General features: G+C 39.9%; 3 protein-coding genes across 5 annotated transcripts in view; 2 read left to right on the forward strand and 1 right to left on the reverse strand.

Moving 5' to 3' along the window:
- The window catches only part of LOC138016960 (uncharacterized), a 17,933-nt gene extending 16,411 nt beyond the window's left edge, over positions 1-1,522 (forward strand). For both annotated transcript variants that reach the window (XM_068864148.1, XM_068864147.1), the window contains one exon: positions 685-1,522. In XM_068864148.1, the coding sequence (XP_068720249.1) occupies positions 685-740 (56 nt within the window). In that variant the 3' untranslated portion in view covers positions 741-1,522. The remainder of the gene's footprint in view (positions 1-684) is intronic.
- Positions 1,523-3,154: 1,632 nt separating this feature from the next.
- LOC138016961 (uncharacterized) lies at positions 3,155-16,705 on the forward strand. Of its 2 annotated transcripts, XR_011125905.1 has the most exons (13): positions 3,155-4,243; positions 5,602-5,655; positions 5,799-5,891; positions 7,155-7,253; positions 8,629-8,831; positions 9,420-9,550; positions 10,168-10,256; positions 10,501-10,587; positions 10,996-11,283; positions 11,828-12,009; positions 14,025-14,235; positions 15,703-16,269; positions 16,375-16,705. XR_011125905.1 is itself a non-coding variant. In XM_068864149.1 (12 exons), the coding sequence occupies exons 1-12, from the start codon at positions 3,656-3,658 to the stop codon at positions 15,853-15,855; spliced, it is 2,178 nt and encodes a 725-aa protein (XP_068720250.1). In that variant the 5' UTR covers positions 3,155-3,655; the 3' UTR covers positions 15,856-16,705. The 2 variants fall into 2 exon arrangements, 1 of the variants encoding a protein (XP_068720250.1); XM_068864149.1 differs by having other exon boundaries at positions 15,703-16,705.
- Positions 16,115-20,000, reverse strand: part of LOC138016959 (uncharacterized) — a 30,043-nt gene continuing 26,157 nt past the window's right edge. Inside the window, exons 22-24 of the mRNA XM_068864146.1 lie at positions 19,819-19,856; positions 19,683-19,731; positions 16,115-19,304 (exon numbers count right to left, since the gene is read on the reverse strand). Of these exons, the coding sequence (XP_068720247.1) occupies positions 19,155-19,304; positions 19,683-19,731; positions 19,819-19,856 (237 nt within the window). The 3' untranslated portion in view covers positions 16,115-19,154. The remainder of the gene's footprint in view (positions 19,305-19,682; positions 19,732-19,818; positions 19,857-20,000) is intronic.

Raw genomic sequence — 20,000 nt, forward strand, 5'->3', positions numbered from 1 at the left:
CTGAATAGCTGCCAAAACTTCAACCTGCCGAAACAAATAAATAAATAACAATAATAATAATTGCCAATAAGAATAGGATCGTAAAGTAGGGAGCGCGTTGAACATGGGTATCAATTTGTCCGTAGGGAACGGCTCTGCGAGTCATGCATTTATAAATTCTGAAATTGAGAGAAAGAAAGAAAGAAAAAACATTTTGGCAGACGATATCACACGTTTCTGTCACCCATGGTGGCGTCGAGATTAATGTAAATTGCCGTCTATTTAAATCACAACAACTGAGATTGCTTGCATTTTCGGCTAGCTGTAGCCATGCAGTTTCGAATTTGCCATGACCGATAAATGAAAGCGTTTCAGGTTGATTTTGTCAGCCGGGGGTTGCCTCTACCTAAAGCAAAATATTCGCAAATATTAGAAGGAAGGTGCCTGAAATTTAAATTCCGACCAAATAATAGACAGGATTGTAAGCATCACATCCTTTCGCGTTTCGATGCCAACCGCGCTGTGAAAATGATTCTTCAGAGCTTTTACTAAGCGGTCTTTGTTAATTGTTTATTTTATTTAATGTTTCCTCAAGTAGCTTTTGTTGTAGCCGTTATAAGCTGCTGATTTGATGATCTGCAACTCTTGGCGGATTGGTCGTTCGTCATAAATTTGAAATTTAAGTGTAAATTTTCCAATGTTTAGGAAGTTGCCCGAAACTATATCAGGAATCACAGTTTGCCTCCAACGTATGGGCGTAGCACTTCAACCTACAATGGGGATTATCTTTATGACTTTGACGAGATTTCATCCGATACAACACCGACAATCGTCCGAAGCCAAGCAGGCTCCTGGAATGGAGAACTTGCATAAGCTGTTGTGGAGGTATTGCGCATCCACACCTCAGGTGAAATTAAACATCGTCAAAAAACACATAGCACGGGTTTGAATGCGATGTGACCGAGATGTTCTGACGACGCCGGAGAGGGAGAACTAGAACGTTATTCTTTTGTCTTCAGCGTTACGAATTATCGATTAATTTTACATTTACAGTAAAATTTAGTGACAGATATAATTTATTTTTTGTAAATGTGATTATAGACTGCGAGACGTCTCTAATTTCGGCGAGCGAGTAAGGAGCGGGAAATATACACGCGCGTGAAAAAATTCGTAAGTCGCCCGCGCACGTGTATTTTTCGCTACTCGCATTTAATTTTTAATAACATAAAAAATGCCAACAAGTTAAGAAAAATAGGGGACAATAATAGCTAGGTTAACTATTTTAAATATGAATAAAAGGGAGGAAAGTTTTCCATTTCGGTTTAATAGTATGTAAAGCAGAAATGGGGCAATGTAAAGGCTTTTAGCAGGTAAAATTGAACCATGCATTAATAATTACATTTAAATGAGAAATCTTGATGAGTAAATTCTTGGAAATCGATTTTATGATAAAAACTAAGGATAAAAAGTTACGACGTTTCGACCTACCGGAGGTCATTTTCAAGTGCGAGTTAAAATTTACCAGTAAATTAAATATGTTTGTCACAATTAAAAATAGTTTTAAAAATACCATGATCACTAAAAAGGCAGTAAAGTATGTAACTTAAGTGATAAAATATTCGTGGAAAATCGGAAACCATGTCAGAGAGCAACATCATGATTTGGAACCGGACGACATCGCGCGGAGTTTAAGAATTTTAAAGAAATGTCAAACAAATTTGATTGTCCTATTTTCGAAATGTTTTTTTTTATCAAAGGCCTAAAACCAACGCTAAACAAACAATCTGATTCCACCCGCGCTAAATTATTTGTTTAGATCAGGTTACAAAAGCTTATTGTTGTTTATTCTTCTAATTAATTTATGTCCCCCATTTTATACAAATATTTTATCACTTATGTTACATACTTTACTGCCTTTTTAGTGATCATGGTATTTTTAAAACTATTTTTAATTGTATTGAATGAAAGATGTTACAATTGAACCCACTGGGAACTCGGAAAAATCCGAGCCCCAGATGCGATTCGAACCCACGCTATGCTGTCAGTCGATATTTGTCTCTGTGGCTGCGTGATGCAGCTCGAGTCAAATACCCACATTTCACCCTTGCTCACCATAGAGTCTCCGGTAGCCCGGCCAGTAGCTCAGTGGTTAGAGCATCCGTAATCCCATCTGGGGCTCGGAGTTTTCCGAGTTCCCAGTGGGTTCAATTGTATCACCTTTCATTTATTATGTGTTAAAACATTCTCTCAAATTCGCTCATTTTTAATTGTGACAAACATATTTATGCTAATTTACTTGTATATTTTAACTCGCACTTGAAAATGTCCTTCGGAAAGTCGAAACGTCGTAACTTTTTATCGTTAGTTTTTATCATTAAATGAGAAAACATAAATGCCTTAGGCCCGGTTCAAACGTCGAAATTTTCATGTGCCGAACCTAAGTCTTGGAGTAAACAAATATCATTTTCAACGAAGCAGCCAGAAACGAACTTACACAAGAGTTAAGCCGATTGGTGGTTGCTCCAATCTCTTGCACGTCTTTTAAAAATTATACAGATTACGTGTACAATCAATGGTAAAATATTAATTTTAAGTCATTATATAGTCAATGTTTTAAGTCAAGGTTTAAGGTTTAAGGTTTAAGTTCTAATATGTTGGAAAAATTCATATGTTTGTAGGATTAACGGCAATTTTTTAAGTTGAAAAGGAAAATGTACCTTCTCTTTCAAAGAATCATGTTTAAGTTCAAGAATCATGAGGATGAAAATGCACTTATCGCCATTCTGAAAGAGCTCTTTATTGGGTTGGAAAGATGATCTGATGGGTGGGTGAGTGTAGTGTGCTTCAGTATATTCAAGAAAGATGGCGAACTTCGGCCATGCTGCTCTTTCACGTGAAAGATTTGGGCATGAATTTGGAACAAACTAGATCGTGAAGTAAAGAATTTGTGTCCCAAATATCTTGATTAGATTTAATAGTCAAGGGCTCAGTATTCGACACAAACAAGTTTAGAGGTCTCGATTGTTATCTATTTCAAAAATTCATGTAAATTAGCCACCATATAGAGATTCTAAAAGCTTTTAGATTCTAAAAGCTTTTAGAATCTCTGTACGATGTCTAATTTACATTATTAACTCCGTTGATAAAACCAAATTTTTGCATACTACTTCCCCACCGACGCAGCACCATAGTTTCTTTAGAAACTACCGCCTTCATTCATTTGTTATCTATTTCGCTTGACAAGTCATCCTTGAAAAAATTCGTTCGCTTTGCAGTGATACATTTTAAAATTCGCGGCTATCGGTTGTGAAACAATACATAGAGATCGTCTACATAACTAACGAGTCTATTCTGCTTTAAAAATGTTTCATAGTTTTCTTATTGTAATGAATTTTATCGAGGCATCGAGTTGCAGAGACGTGATGTTAACCAGTTACAGAAAATTGCGGAATATACTAGATTGAATGCATTTGGTCAAAGAGCGGAGTTTCAATCTCACATGTTGTCATGTGGTTACCTTTTCCCCTTCTCTCATTGGCCACAATCGTTATTGTTTTTAGTCTCAATTGTTTGGCGCAAAAGATAGACATTTACATTACATTTGAAGTGAGCCACAGAAGCGAAATCTGGGCGTTTCGTTGGGTGCTGTTCGAAATCTGTCGGAGAAGCTGCGAAAATGGCAAACGATACTGAGGTAGGGAAAGAAGAAACCTCGGACGCAACCAACAAATTCGTGTCCTCTCTTATCCTCAATTTGATAATCGCTGTCGTATGCCTAGTTTTATTCTGCTTTCTCAGGCGAAAACATCAAGTAATTTATTCGCCTAGACAGCTTCTGTTAGAAACTCCACTGCCCGCCGGCAAGCGCACGCCATCGATATTTTCATGGATTCTTCCAGCTTTCTTCGTAAAAGAGAACGAGGTTTTTCGATACGCCGGAATCGACGCGCTCGTTCACATGCGGTTTTTGAAGCTGTGCTTCAAGATATCCCTGGTGCTTTTGCCGTACGGAATTATAGTTCTGATCCCCGTCAATTACTTTGGCGGGGGAGAGTTACAGGGCCTCGACAGAATAGCCTTGTCAAATATCGAGGTCAAGTCTTCCATGGTCTGGGCTCACGTAGTAGCAGTTTGGATTTACACTCTGATCATCTGCTATCTTTTCCATCAAGAATGGAAAGCATTTATTTGCTATCGCCAACAATTTCTCAGCCAAGGCTTGGCTCATCAGTATGCAGTATTAGTGAGAGATTTGCCAGCCAAGGTAAGCCTTTTCAGTTCCTATGTAAATTTTTATCGACTTATTTTTATTTACGAATTTAGAACATTAAGTCTTGAAAAACCGACTTTTCCTCGGCGTGTGTTTTGTCTGAGCCAACAGCTGAATACTCTCTTGTCATTAATAATGAATGTCAAGAAAAAGGCGGATTAAATAATTTCTTGATCGCGATAAAACAATAGCTTAGAGACAGCGTGACAATGAACACACGTGCTCGATGTTGTTCAAAAGGTTCGATTTCAATATTTATGTTACTTTGGTTCCCAAATACAAAGTTCTTGATCTTTCTCTGAGCAGTTTCTTTTGGTACCATTTGAACTCCGAAGTCCGGCGAGATTGAGTGAAAATGATAGGGGAAAAGTTCATCTGAGATTATCATGACCCTCTTTAGAGGGTTCTCACGAAAGATGAAATTAAAAACCGTTTTTTGTCATATGACAACCAAGCCCAGGTGTTTACTCGCTCTATCTTATCACATCGCTTGGAAACAAAAAGACAATTTTAGTGAAATTTGCCTAACAACAAGGGCTTCTAAAATGGTCTTGGCAGAAAGTTTTGCTATCATGCAAATGACTTATTAAAGACCTCGTTGTGGAGATGAAAAAGAATATTTCACTTCAATTAAGCGAGGAAAGAAGCCGGATGTAAAATATCTTCCTTCCCAGGGCCCTTCATCTTCTGCCTCGCTCACTCTGGTTTGGGCAGACAAAATAGGTGCATAATCAGTTATGACTGGTGCAACGGAAAACTCATAGCGCCCTGAACATCAAGTTTAAAAACAACGTATATATTCAAATAGGGAAGACTAAAAGAACAAACAAGAATAGAACAAAAGAGCACAGTTGAGGTTCGGAAGAGTAATTTGCATTTTCCTTGCTTTGTTGAAAATGATGCAAATTATTCTCGTGAACTTTACACATTACGAAACTAGCTTATTGGCTGGAAATGAAAGTGAGACACTTCGTGACACATAAACAGATTTAACGTTTGGTGACGTTACGTGACAATTCGTGACAACCTCAGTGTTACCCCGCTGTTGCAGATAAACAACACTCTGTTTAGGCAGAAAATAACTGCTGGGTTTGGCACTGAGCTCTAGTGATTAGGTCTAAGCGCAAACTCGAAATGGTTAGCCTTCCTAAATTGTTCTGTTGACACAATATTTAAACTTAATAAACCTTAGTAAGATCGTTTGGTACTTTATATACACGAAACTAAGCCGTCTTACCTTATTTTGGAGTATCGATTCTAGTCACAACCCAAGCTTATTTGTCTATCGTATTTACATTAGCTTCTCATCCCTCTACTAACCACCCCCGTATCGATGTAACTTTTTTTTCCAGTTAAAGGATACTGAAAGCATGAAAGACTATGTGAAAGAACTGTTTCCTGACCAGGTAAAATCGTAAAAGGCTTTTTCAAATGTGCTCGATATGCTTTCTCGCCGGTGCACTGTGCTTTCCTTGTAAACTCTTTCTTTCTCAACTTAATGTAATCCATGGATCGCTAAAGCTGTACGGCTTTGATTTGTTGCTCGCAGGTTGAGGATGTTGTCGTGGTAAAGGACCTTAACAAGTGGCAAGAGTTAGTGGACGAGCGTAATGCCCTGAAATGGAAACTGGAACACGCGAATGTGAGTTTTCTTTCACGTCACTCCGGCCCATTCTCCTTCATCAAGCCAGTTTGAAGTTCTAAAAGGGAGAGTATCACGGTATTGCGCATGTTTTAGCCGTAACGAATGTCATCATTTATGAGCCAATCAGAAGCGTCGTTATAATTTGCGCGGGAAATTTCCAAGTACGTGTGAAAATTTCTCAATTATTTCGATTATTAAAAAATCACTAATGAGCGTCGCTTCCGATTGGCTCATAAATGATGACATTCGTTACGGGTAGAACATGCGCAATACCGTCATACTCTCCCTTTAAAAACCACATGTGCGCATTAATTTAAGGGATGAAAACAAGCACACTATTATCTATTTTTTAAAATTGAGATATGTTACGTTGTTGCATTCGAAATATTTTATTTTAATATGTTTGTTTATATTCCAACGCGCGCATTTGTTTTGGGAGAACTCAACTTCAGTCTGACAAAATTCCTTGGAACACGGATATACAGATGTGAAGCTTTCGTGGCTCACTCTCCCCTCACAATGTTGTTTGCACGCGAGTTTCTGAGTCATTGTCAGACGAAGACAAAAATAGCATAAACTTTGTATGCAAATAGCCCTTTTCACGGTTAGCTTTTCTCATCTGCATTACAATGTAATCCAGCATGTATGTGAGGCAATTTCGGGCTATTTTGTAGTTTTAAGCCGTAATTGCCTCGCATCCACGTTAGATTACATGGTAATGCAAAATGAGAAAAACTAACCGTTAAAAGGGCTATTGTGCAAAATGATGATGGTAAATTGATGTACATGCGAGTCTCTTGCTGAAGGGTTAGTTTTATAGTGTTGAAAGATACGCGCAAAGGTTGACTCAAGGATAAAGTACATAGGAAGGCTCCTACCATGGGCTCCTGCCTAAAATGAAAGAACAGTGTCTTTTTAAGTATGGGAGGGAGATATTTGAACGTTTGGAGGGGGAGACAAGTGTGCGCAATAAGCGTTTTTTTTTTACCAAGCCGGAATTTGCGTGCGCGAAGCGCGAAAATCGTAGGACACGCGTCATGCGAGGAAAGGAGAAAAAAAGTAACAAAGCGAGGAAGGATTGGAGAGGAAACAATACTTTCTTTTTGGCCGCCCCTTCTTAGTCAGTGCGTTAGGCGACACGACATATACCGAGAATCGAAGTATTATTTTTTGGGTTCTAAAGAGTTGTTCTTCGACCGGACAAGAAAACTTCCGCCACCAATGACAGAGCGTAATTGTATGGTTTTCATTTTCTTGTAGGCTGTACACGAGAAGACAGGAGAAAAGCCAACTCACAAGAAGTTCATGTGTTGTGGCACCAAATATGATTCTATTACTCAGTATGGCACGGAGCTGGAAGTAAGTTTCTTCCTTAATCATATTTACGCATGTCCTGTGGGCAAGTCAGGAACCCTCAAGAGTCTGAAAATGTTCCTTGCCTTTCCTTGTTGTGCTGCCGAGTGGTACTCGTTTTTTTATGGCTTAGAGATACCTTTACAATATTGGCGAAGATTGACGCAAACGTTTTTGTAAGTGCTTGGTGGAAAGAACGCATCGTGATCTGCTCATGTTGTCGTCAAAACCTTGAATTAAGTTTATTCCACGTTGTTGTTTTGCATAGTACGTACTACGGAAGAGAAATGTATTACGGAGCGTGCCGCACGTGAAGCACAATTACTTTTTTCACCAGTAATATTGTTTTCCAACGTTGCAATTTCCGTAGCCAGCGTCCTTGTCTGAGACGTTTCTCGGCTGCACTTGAAAACTGTACGAGTACAGGGAAGGATAACATTTTTGCAAACGTTGGCCGTGTAGCACTTATATTTGAACAGACTTTACTGATTAGAGTGTAATGTGAAGTGCTAAGTTTCTACCCCATATATGAACCATGTGAGCGTTAGCCCTACTGATGGAAATGGGCCCACACAAGGACAGAGAAAAACTCTGACCAGGGTGGGAATTGAACCCACGACCTTCGGGTTAGATCACCGCTGCTCTACCGACTGAGCGACAAGGTCAGACGGTAGCAGGCCGTGATTAAAGTGTAATGTGTAGTGCTAAGTTTCAATTCCCACCCTGGTCAGAGTTTTTCTCTGTCTTTGTGTGGGCCCATTTCCATTAGTAGGGCTAACGCAAACATGGTTCATATGGGGTAGAACTTAGCACTTCACATTACACTCTAACCAGTTACACTTGAAAACTGTTGCAAAACACCTAAGTTGGATGATAAGGCTAAACGCTCATTTTGTTGAACAATTATTTGAACAAAATTCGAGAAGTTTTTCTACCCAAAAGGGATGAACAAACGTCATCTTACTTCGCATATCGTATGCTCTATTTACAAGCTCTATTGACAATTTTGGGAAATGAAATAAAATAAAATAAAATAAAATAAAATAAATACATCCCCGCGGCCTCGGGCCGCATTTTCAAGACCACGGTCACTGAACGTTTCAAAGAGAAATGCCTTTATTTGAATTCTGTTTCCAACCTTCTAAAAAAATCTGTTTTGAAACGAACTTTTGTATGTAAAAGGATTTGGTGTCAAAAATAATGGAAATTTAAGGTCAAGGACAAAAACTGTTAGCGCGTTGCTGTACCCGTGGGTAAGGTATAGGAACATCTGGATCGCAGAAGAACCAATCAGATTGTCGGAAAAAATTACAAGCTGGCATATATTTTGACAATTTTGCGACATGTAGCAGGGGATTAACACCTTTCTTTTTGTTCTCAGGCAGTACAGACTAAATTAGATGAAGAGACAGAGAAGACACACGATCCTTTGCCGTGTAGCTTTGTTGTGTTTCAGTCCCTCCGAGCCTCAACAGTGGCAGCCCAAGCAGACTGGGACCAAGCTCCTTTAACTGTTGACGTCATGCCCGCTCCAGAGTTCGCCAGTGTTCTCTGGAAAAACCTGTCGATTGGCCTGTGGCAGAGGTTCGGCTAGTATAGACATCATAAAATATGTTACTTCCTGTAACTTTGTGTAGTCTTAAAAGCTGGTGATGTCACCCTTCCTTTCGTTGCTTCGTGATTGGCAACGAAATCTGGCCCCACTTTATAACATCCTGTCGGGGGAAAAAGCACGTGATTTGCTCGTGCTTGTTTTCCCGCTTTGCGTCGGCTGCTCATGTTCGCCTTTGGGTCATGATTCTCTTTGTGTGTCAAGTTATGATTGGTCGAAGTCTTAAGCTCTTTTTTTTTTCTATCTGGTTGTGCAATGCAAAATCGCTTTATTGGCAGAGGTTAACAATCGCAGAACGTTTCTCCCCAATACTAGTGGCCTGGACATAACAGTTGATGCGCAATAGACCAATTTCGATATATTAAAATTCAGTCAAAAACCAAAGACATCATCTCGAGGCTATTGGGAATAAATATAAGGATTTGTATGAGTTTATTTCCCAGAGCCTCGAGATGATGCCTTTTGTTTTGGATTGAAATTTAATATATCGAAATTTGTCTATCAAACCTTGACAACATTTCCAGTTGACGTTTGCTTTTTTTTTTCCTTTGTGATATTAGGAAAATACGAACGACTCTCGTCTATGGCCTGGTGTTTTTACTGGTGTTTTTTTGGACTGTACCTGTGGGGTTCGTCTCAACTCTGGTGTCTCTGCAGAACCTTACAAAAATTGCTCCATTCTTAAAACCAGGTACGCTCTATTAACAATTCATCGTTCATGTTGTGCATCACTTACGTCTTCCTACATGTCCTTTCGTCTAAGTTCAGTTTCGTAAAGTTGATTTCGACTGAGTTCCCCTGAAGTTCTCGAGTTCTGTTATTAGATCTAACTTAAGAAATGACGATGGCGATGGTAACTAGAACGTCGTCTGAAAATATAAATTCGCGTTATTGTAATCACTTCGTGACTATTTCAACCTTTTTAATATGACAAGGGTGTGGTAGTTCCTCAAAAATGACATTTGGTCCGAACGGCGCTTAATTTGGGGGAGAAAATGAAGATTTATCCTCAAGTGCTGACGTTCTTCAAAAAACCTCAAATTTGGCTATTTCACGTTGTTGTTTTGCAGACGACGGCAAAGAAATGGACAAAGGAGAAAACGCGCGAGCAGGGCGTGCAAAGCTGTTGTTTTTCTCCACTAAACATAAAAATTTGTGATGTTCTCGTCGCCGTCGCCGTTGTCTTGCTTAAGTTCTCTACTCTGTCGGTGTTGGCGTGAAAAGGTCGCGCCACATTTTCACGTGGCCAATCAGAGATAGCCAATCAGAGAGAGAAGCTGTGTGTATTAACTTCTATTCTCCTTTCAGTTCTGGAACTTTCTGCCTTTGTCAAGGGAGCAATAGAAGGATTTTTGTCCAGTTTGGCGTTGATGATTTTCTTCGCTATTTTGCCTTTGGTTAGTATAACAACATTATCACATTTGTTTGCCCTTATCTTCCCAGGGCTGAATTTCAAGGGCGCAGCGCAACTACATTGGGCCAACTCTCGGAACACGCCCAACTAGATCTAATGAGCTAGGAGTCGATTTTATGGGGGAAGAAATCCTGAATACCCCAGGAGAAAAAACCCTAATGTCATATTGAAATCGACTGAAACTCAAGTCTTCTTTTAATTTCTTGGTTTTCTATTTTCCTTGTTAGATCCTACAGTTCTTTAGCAAACTCGAGGGAATACCATCGCAAAATGAAGTCGATCGATCTACGCTGGGAAAACTGTTTATTTTCATGGTAAGCATTTATAATTATTTTTTCTTTGTAAGTCGACTTTCATTAGCACGGAGGAATCCCAGGATCCCGCGCAAAGCGCAATTTGGGTTAAAATTGAGGGGCGGGACGTCATAAATTTTCGGAGTAGAAAACAGAGTGAAGTTATAGACGGGGATTCGCTTTTTTCCTTAAAGTGAAATCAAGGATGGTTTGAATTTGGTGTTGGGTTTGTGGAATAACAGAAAAGGATTTATGTGACCAGGTTGGATGGGAATGCAATTTTCATTTGGGCGGGATCCAGGAATGAGACACAAAAGACCCGTGGGATACAGCCGACGATAGGCTCAAAGCTCTTTTTTCGGGCCTTAATGAAACAAAAGCCTTCAGATGAGAATAACTGATCATTCTTCTACATTCTTTACATCGTAGGTTGTCAATAAGTTCCTGTTCATGACCTTCGCTGGATCAGCCGTCGATAAGCTAAAAGATATGCTCGACAATCCAAGCCAGATTCCATCGTTTCTTGCCGAAGCTCTACCCTCGCAATCTGTGTTTTTCATTTGCTACATCATGTTAGCCACACTGACTGGATATGCACTGCAGCTGCTTCGCATCGTGCCACTTATTCTTGTGGCAATTAAGCGGAAGTGGCTTGCCAAAACAGCACGTGAGGACGATCTGGCCTGGAAACCACCGCCTGTTCTGTATGACCGAGTGGTGAGTAGATCGATTCGTGGAACAACAATGACAGTCGTTCAAGTTTTCCGAAGAAAAAAAAACACTTCTTAATCTGCACCGAAAAAACGTTTAGGATTAATTGGGTTTCCCATCCATGTGTTTAGCGATTTTTTTATAACATTCCGTGCCGTATTCTTAACCAATCAAAGGAAAATCCACACCCGAAACTGAGATAATTTGCAGTGAAGGAGATGTTGTCGTTAACACCGGTAAATGAATTAAGAGATGTAGTTTGGCCTAAAATATTGCTTTAGTTTTAATGTCGAAAATTGCGCAAGTACCTAGAGTGTTCTTTGTGCGAATGTGATTTCGAGTTGAGGTCTAATGTCTATTTTCCTCAGGATAAATAAATTTGTGATTCTTTCTTTTCTCCCGTTCTCCACATTGATTTCATGGGGATAAATCGAAACCCATTGTCACAATAAATGAATAGATAACTCCGAGAACAGCTTGTCTTGTTTTTGTTTCAGTATTAAAATTTCTTTTGGTTTAATCTTTTTTTTTTTCCATATCTTTTGTTTAGTTCGCCAACCATCTGTTCATTCTGATCGTGGGTTTGTCGTACTCCGCTCTCGCCCCAATCATCACACCATTTGTAGCTTTGTACTTCGGATTTGGTTACATCGTGTGGATGCATCAGACACTCAGCATATATATCCCAGTATACACTTGTGGCGGGATGATGTGGCCTCGAGTATTTAACAGGTAACCTCTTTTTTGATTGTTGCAGAAGGGGTTTGGTATCCGGGTGTGCTCAGAAAATTGATGTTCTCCTTTGTCTTCAGGGGACTACCTTATTTCTCTTTTTGGTAATTTCTTGGTAGTCGTGAGCAACACTGAGCCAAGAAACGAGTTGAAGTCAAATTATAACATAGCGTGCGTGCTAGTCCAATCGATATCCAAATCCTATTAAGGGACTATGGTGTATTTCTCTTTATATAATAACCCAAGTTATTCTCGCATTTTGATTGGTTCTTGCCTATGATCTATTAGAGGACAGAGGGACGATTGATGTCACCATCAGCTCTTGTGCCATTTTTTTGTTCTTACCACATTTTGACGTCATCTGTGATCAGTTACTGAACCGACGCGCGGCAACGTGGAATCTATTTGTTAATTAGTTTCTTCGAATTTGAGCAAACAGCAAATTTCTTGCTGACCTTTGCTCCAAATGCGAGACGTTTATCTGTTTATAACTGAATCCGTCAGTGTGTGTTCACTGTTAGCTGGCTAATCAACAAAGATACGAGTTAATTTCTCTCCCTCCCTTCCTTCAGTTCATCGCGCCGAGTCTAGGCCCAGGGTTTTCGTTTACCGGATTTGATAAAAGGGGAGTTAAGCAACGATAACGACGACGGCAACAAGAACGTCATAAATTTGCATATTAAGTGGGCAAAAACAATAGCTTTGCAACCTCCGCACGTGCGTTTTTCACTTTTGTCCATTTCTTTGCCATCGTCAGCAAAACAACAACGTGAAATAGCCAAATTTGAGGTTTTCTGAAGGACGTCAGCTCTTGAAGATAAATTTTCATTTTTTCCCCTACATTAAGTGCCGTTCCGACCAGTATCATTTTTGAGGAACTAGCACACCCCTGTCATACATAAAACGTTTGAATATTCACGAAGTGATTACAGTAACGCGAATTTATATTTTGAAGTGACGTTCTCGTTACCGTCGCCGTCGTCGTTGCTTTAAGTGCTCCTGTGACCAAAAAATCAATTCATATTTTTCTTTGGATTTCAAAACTATGTTAACAAAACACTACGTGACCCACGTTTTAAGCCTTGATTTCAAAAGACACCTCTTTATTTTAACTGGAATTTTCCTATTTAATGGTCCGCCATTATGTTCTTGAGAGAGCTGGATCGAGGAGAAAATGACGTCAAAGGCTCACTAGTTTAAGAATGCAATACGTGTGTACGCCGCAGAATTAATATGCAGCACGGGGGTTTTGGGCTTTCAGTCTTTTAAACTCACGCTTTGCATATATAATAAGCTGTGTTCACACGCTGAAATTTTAACCTAGTGAGCCTCTGACGTCACTTTTCCCTGGATCCAACCGTCTGAGGTCCAAGCGGTCAGTTTTGAACGTGAGTAATGGCGGACCGTGAAATCCAAAACTTGCACTCATAGTAAGCGGCCTTTGGATAAAAATCAAAGCTCAAAATTTTGCCAGTCGGGTGTTAAGCAAACACACTTTCAAAATCTGAAGGAAAAAAGGAAGTGGTTTTTTTGATCACAGGGGCACTTAAAGTTCCCTAATAAAAGTACCGGACAGGGTTATTTTCTGTTGTAAGGCCGATTTCAAGTGCCTTGGGAGCGAACCGTCTAGGAGAGCTGGGTCCCATACACGTTACTATAAATGAAACTCTCAGTAATGCTGTTTGCATTCTTGTGATTGAAGAAGAAAAAACTAAACTTGTCGCGTGAATGAAGTGCTTGAAGATCGATTATTCCGTTTAGTAAGCAATATAAGGCGATTTGACTTTTTGTTAGTTTGAAGGATTTATTGCGCGATTGTCTTATGTTTCTTCCTGAGATACCTCAGTCCAAAAAGGAAAAAAAAAGGAGAAGTAGTCAACAAATCTACAAGTTTAGACCATTTAGACCAGACAAACTCTGCTCCCCCCCCCCCCCCCCCCCCCCCCAACAAAAAAAAAAGTTCAGTTGCTCTTGTAATCGTACTCCTAAGGTATGAGTTCTTTTTTTTTTTGTAGAATGATTGTAGGAACAGTGGTTTTTCAACTGTTGATGGTAGGGGTGGTCGGTTTGAAGCAGTCTTTCGCACCCTCCGCTCTGCTACTTCCGCTTCCGGTTGTCACCGGCCTCTTCTACTTTTTCATCCTGCAACATTACATCAGACCCGCGGCCAATTTGTCCCTGAAAACCTCGCATGGGCTGGAAGATCCTGCTTCTGCTTTTCTGCAGGTGAGCTATCTTTGGTGTGTGGCTTACGCAATTTTGTATAGCCAATCACTTGATCGAGTGCAAGTTGGAATAAATGAGCATGAGTACATTTTATCAAAGACGAATAAAATTGCACCAGCCCGTAGGGCGAGTTTAATTTGTAGTCTTTGAAAAAAATTATTGACGGAATGCACAAATGGCCGGCAAAAAGTTATTCTTTTGTCTTTGTGTTAAGGACGGTGCCCACTATTGTTATTGCGAATACGTTCTGCGCATGTCGAGATACTCTGGTTTCCTATCGGTGATGCTTACCAATACAGGGATATTTTTGCGCGGTTTAAAACTATCCGGAGAAAGTAGATGCTTACCAATACAGGGATATTTTTCCGCGGTTTAAAACTATCCGGAGAAAGTAGATCTTAGTAAGTACTCTTAGTATCCAAAAAGAAAATTGGGGGTAACCATGCATTTTTGAGAGATAATTAAGTTTCAATTTGAGAAAGAACGCCATACATTGCTTTGTATTTTAAAGCTTTTTACAAATATTGTTCATCAATTATCTTTGAAAATGCGTGGTTACCCCCAATTTTCTTTTTGGATTTCAATAACACTTGCTGAGATTTACATTTTCTGCATAATCACACACCGGGGCAAAAATATCCTCAATTGGTAGGCACCGCCCGCAGCCTGACTAGCCTCGTTAACTCGTGTCCGATTGAAAGAATTTTGACCGTAAAACGAGGCTGGTCAGACTGATTTTCACACAGACAAAAGAATAATTTATTGGTAGCCATTTTTGCATTCTGTCTATTAACCTCTTGGCAAGCGCGAGGGCCGTACTGGGGAATATTGGCCCAAGGTCGTGGCAGTACGGTCCGTACAAAAACGACCGAGGACCAATATTCGCCAATACGGTCCTGAGCAAGTGAGGTTATTAAGTTGTTTTTATGTAGCATTGTTTCTTTGAGCGATCAGTGATACGCTTGGTGAATTTTCGTATTCTTCGTCGTCCATCAGCGAACTTTGAACGGCAGTCTTTTACACGTAAAACTAAGTTCCGCTTGCTATAATTGTACTGTTGTGCTGAAAAAAATCAAATTCCGCTTTTGAAAAACTTTTTATTTTTCGCTCAAGGCAATATGAATATCCCCGGAGTGAGAAAAAATTTGGAAGAGGGCCGTTTCCATGGTAATGGTCCATACTGTAAAATCCTGACCTAAAACTAGCCAATTAGAGTGTTTCATTTAGCCTGAGAATTGCTTGCCATATAATAAAAAAGTTATTTATTCCAAAGAGCGCGAGAAAAATCATGTTATTACTTACTAAGAATAAAGCGATATTTCGTGTTTACAAACATCGAAGTCACATTTCTGAGCTCGACATAGAATCGTGTAAAATGTTTTAAGTGTTCTCTTCGCTTATAGCGATGGTTTACCTCGCCTAAATTAAGAGTTAAGTCTGGACGCTTTTTCCTTTTGCTTTGCACAGGACGTAGCAAAAAGCTACGAGAGAATCCTTGGAGTTGATCCTCCAAAACCGCCTCCGCCAAACACCGAGACTAACGACGCACCTGAAGAGAACGAAGAGATTGAAAGCAGCCTTCCGCTTACGTCCGCCGACGATAAGAAGGAAATAGTGTAGCTCCAATACAAGCTGTTTCTGATTGTAAGGCTCCCATTCCAGCAGTTTTTTTTTTTTTAGCAGAGTCAGTTTTCAGTTTAGTCGACGGCGGCTGCATTACTGCGCGGAGGAGCGTGGGAGTGAAAGAAAACTGATTGACGAACGCAGACAGGATCCGATGTGTCCCTCCCGCCTCATTCTGTGGAAAGTTTTTTTTTTTTTTCAACGTTGACTATCCTGGGTACCTTGCTTTGAGATGAGTTTTTCGTCTCGTATTGCGTTTCTTTTTACGACCATCTTTATTGCTATTTTCTTTGTGTTAGTCGTTTCAATGCTGACAAAAGCGTCCGCATGTACAAGTTATTTTAGGGAAACAAGATAGCGGCGGGGAAGAAACAATTAAAAAGACAACACCTCCGCTAGAAGAGTGGATAGGTGGACAATGAGCGTACTTAACTACAACTCAGTCAACACAATATAGACAATAGCATTTTTTCAGCTAATCAAAAGGTTGTCGCTTGATTCTAGAAGAGTGGATAGGTGGACAATGAGCGTACTTAACTACAACTCAGTCAACACAATATAGACAATAGCATTTTTTCAGCTAATCAAAAGGTTGTCGCTTGATTCTAGAAGAGTGGATAGGTGGACAATGAGCGTACTTAACTACAACTCAGTCAACACAATATAGACAATAGCATTTTTTCAGCTAATCAAAAGGTTGTCGCTTGATTTACAGGGTTCTCGCAGAATTGTCGCTATTACAAGCTTACATATATCACGCAACATATCAGTCAGCTTAGAAGTCCTTTCTGTTTTATTAATGAACGTATATGCATTTGACAAGCAATAAATAGTTATTAGAAGATGCTATGATTGTAGTTACGTGAATGATTGCCGGTTATGCACCACTTTTTCCTCCCCAACCCCCCGCGAAAGAAAAGTACGAATTCTGTTTGGTCCATCGCGCTGTTCGCGTTCGGTCAGAAAATTTTCATTGGTTTTAAGACATTCGATTAAAAGGACCCTTTCATATTCTTGGTGGGAAGTTCCTACTGAATTCTGAGTATTTTCCAGTCCTTTATGGGGCCCAACGGTCAGTTTGAATCATCATACCTGGGCCTTTTCATTGATTGCTAATTCCTCCGTTAATTCAGAAGTTAGTTTGAATAAAATGTTGATTAGAGCTAATAATTATTTCCTTACGCGCACTATGCATTCCCCTATTTTAACACAAGTGACGTAAAAATTGTCGGTTGGTCTGAACATTCCAAAGTTTGGCAAATGCCAAAAAGGGCCATACACCGTATGTTAATTGACTCAACTTTCCAAGATTTGGCGAGAAAAACTGTACTAAAGATAGAGAGAGGGTTCAAATTTAGGACTCATGGCAGTTCATTTGATCTGAACTTCCCATTTTTTTCCCGTAACGTTAGCCACAACGAAAGACTGGAACCATCATCCTCAGCTCTGTGCCATAGTGGTACACCTTCACTTATAATTCATGTGGACCAATTACTTGTTCTTTGTTGTGAATACTCTCTCTCATCGTACGTGCAGCCGGAGTTGTCGGACAGTTTGGCAGCCTACTTCACCCTCTAGATACGGAAGCTGAAATAACAGCTTCCCTAAATATGATTTTTAAATTTCAATAAATATTCATTTCCTTTTAAAGTACCTTATTATAGGAAATTAACAACGCACTTTTACAAAATTCGGGTTAATTTAATGTATCTTAATTAATGTCGATGTAAATTTAATGCACGCTATTTTGCACCTTTACTTTATTACAAAACCTTATTAGTTCCTCACTAGATACATTTGAGCAATCCTAAAAGTTAAGTACTGTAAATGCTTCTTTTTCTCCATGAGACATATGTATGTTGAGATTTAGTAAGTGCAGCAAATTCGTGTTACTGCAACAAACTGAGGCTTTGAAAGATCTTTTGAATTGATAGGGTCTAGTTAGGCTTCAAAACTTAGAAACATCCGTGGACTTGTCTTGGAAGGTTTTATTCACGAAAGCAAAACGCACTTTGGTGTTCAGAAATGTAAAGTGCGAGTTCGCAGAATTATGAAAATCGCATTAAGTAAAGCAAGATGCTTATCGAAAAATTCGCGTTAATTTAGTGTAAAGTAAATTATCTTCGCGTTGTCAACGTGTATTGTTAATTTCCTATAATAAGGTAGTCGTACCTGAACATTGCGTTGTCACCCAACATATGAAACCTCTATAGGGACGTGCATAATGAAGAAATTATAGAGATTTAACATCGCGTTTGCAGAAAACTGCAAACTTCGGGTGAAATCTGCGTTTTGCCAAAAATCAAAGAAACTTTTATGATGTTCGCTCACTTCTTGCCTGGAATCTACAGATATCGTGCAACTGCTCAAAGGAAAAAGAAAATTTTCATGCTCCTATGACAAGCAGCAGCCTGCGGCCCTTTGCCTTTTGCCGTCTCAGGAAATCGTAGCCTGCGTGGCAGGCGTTCGGGGAGAACCGGCAGGAGAACGAGGAGGGCGCGCGAGGAAGAAGAGACGTGAACGCGTTTCCTTCCCTCCTTCCTCGAATGCCATCCTTGTTCTCTCGCCGGTTCTACCTTTCCTCTTCGAACGCCTGCCACGCCATGATGGCTAAGAAAATCGCGATGCTGAATCTCTTTCTTGTGTCCTACACATTGTGACTCAAAAGTCAAACTACTTATTCGCTAATTACTCACAAATGACAAATTCTATATGATTTCCCGACAAAGCTATTTGATGTTGTCAAAATCCGATTGAATTTACTTGGTTGAAGTAAAACTGTGAGCAGTGGTCTCACCCACTGAAGCTGCAGGGTGATCACCCATATCAATGTCAAATTTTCACAACGATTCAAGCTTTCGAAAAATTTACGTGAATAAAACTACCAGTCTGAAAGACTCCCTAAACATTCCACTTTTACAACGTGATCATTCACACTCATTTACAATAATAAGACAAAGTTGCTTAAATAGCGCTCAGAATTTAAGGCAAGTTTTTAAAAAAGTTCAGCCGAGGGGCCACTAAATCGTTCCGCACAACTGATCAATTTAATTGCTTCGGTTCGTGCACCTTTCAGTAAATAGAAAACAGAGAATGAGTGGATAAATGGCGAGGGCTCTTGTACGAATGATCATTACAAACCTTGCGACAAACGGCTTTCTGAAAAGTTTCTCTGCTTAGAATTAGCCGCGCGCAGGGGAGCCCTGAAAACGTCTTCGTTGTGACGTTGTATTCGAAGTGAAGTTGTGTAAAATGTTAACCTGAAATCCCCTCAGGAAATTGTATCCTTGGTCTTTTCACTCCTTGCCCTCCAACATGTCTTTAACTGTTTGGTAAGTACACTGATCCATTTCCGCACCAATCTCCTGCAATACTTCGTCTACCAAAGCGCGTTGTTTGGCTTGCTGCGAAATGATCAGCTCACCGAACAAGTAGATCCCCATCCCCTACAAGCAGTAACAAACACCAATCGCAAGATGCGATGCGAGTCAGGATTTTCATTCGATCAACTTCAGTATTAATTAGTGATACCCAAAACGACGATTTTGGTCGGCGAAAGGTGATGATGGTGATGATGGTTGGGGTGAGGGGTGGGGTTAGTGGTGATGGGATTCGGGGTGGTGAGGGTGGGGCTGATGAAGCTGCTAGTGATGGTGCTGATGCTAGGGAAAAACGACTGAATTTCCCCGTGTTTCTCTTTCGATTCTTATTTCTTTCTGCACAGACTAAACTAAAAGAGTTACTTTTCCCCCGTCGATTAATACATTGAAAATTAATTTAACCGGTCCACAAAAAAAAAAATGTCATTTAAGCACAAATTTTACCTGGTCCTCAATCAGAAATCTCTTCACCTCCTGCAGGCCCGGGTTATATCTGCGAATACCAACACACAACATTTCTCAACAAACACCAGGAAAGAAGCAAATACTAAAAAAAATCAACAATGCATGCAAGCCTTACTTGTGCTTCACTATGAGTTCACACCAACGATGCCGCACCTGCAAAAAAAAAATCCAATTTCTTTTTCTTTGTTTCGCAATAATTTTATCTACGGCGCTAGTTTGACTGGTGTTGAATCCTCAAAACCACTTTTTGACGATGTCACGAGCCTCGGACGGCAAAGGCCTCATTCGGTGAAGTTG

The sequence above is a fragment of the Montipora capricornis genome, chromosome 9 (genome assembly GCF_036669925.1).
Source record: "Montipora capricornis isolate CH-2021 chromosome 9, ASM3666992v2, whole genome shotgun sequence".
Classification (NCBI taxonomy): domain Eukaryota; kingdom Metazoa; phylum Cnidaria; class Anthozoa; order Scleractinia; family Acroporidae; genus Montipora; species Montipora capricornis.

What these genes read in the sequence shown, in the direction of transcription:
- LOC138016961 (XM_068864149.1), top strand. Translation starts at nt 3,656, where the DNA reads ATGGCAAACGATACTGAGGTAGGGAAAGAAGAAACCTCGGACGCAACC. An exon ending in TGCTCCATTCTTAAAACCAG is followed by an intron (nt 9,551 to 10,167) that starts GTACGCTCTATT and finishes TTCTCCTTTCAG; the next exon opens with TTCTGGAACTTTCTGCCTTT. An exon ending in TGGCCTCGAGTATTTAACAG is followed by an intron (nt 12,010 to 14,024) that starts GTAACCTCTTTT and finishes TTTTTTTTGTAG; the next exon opens with AATGATTGTAGGAACAGTGG.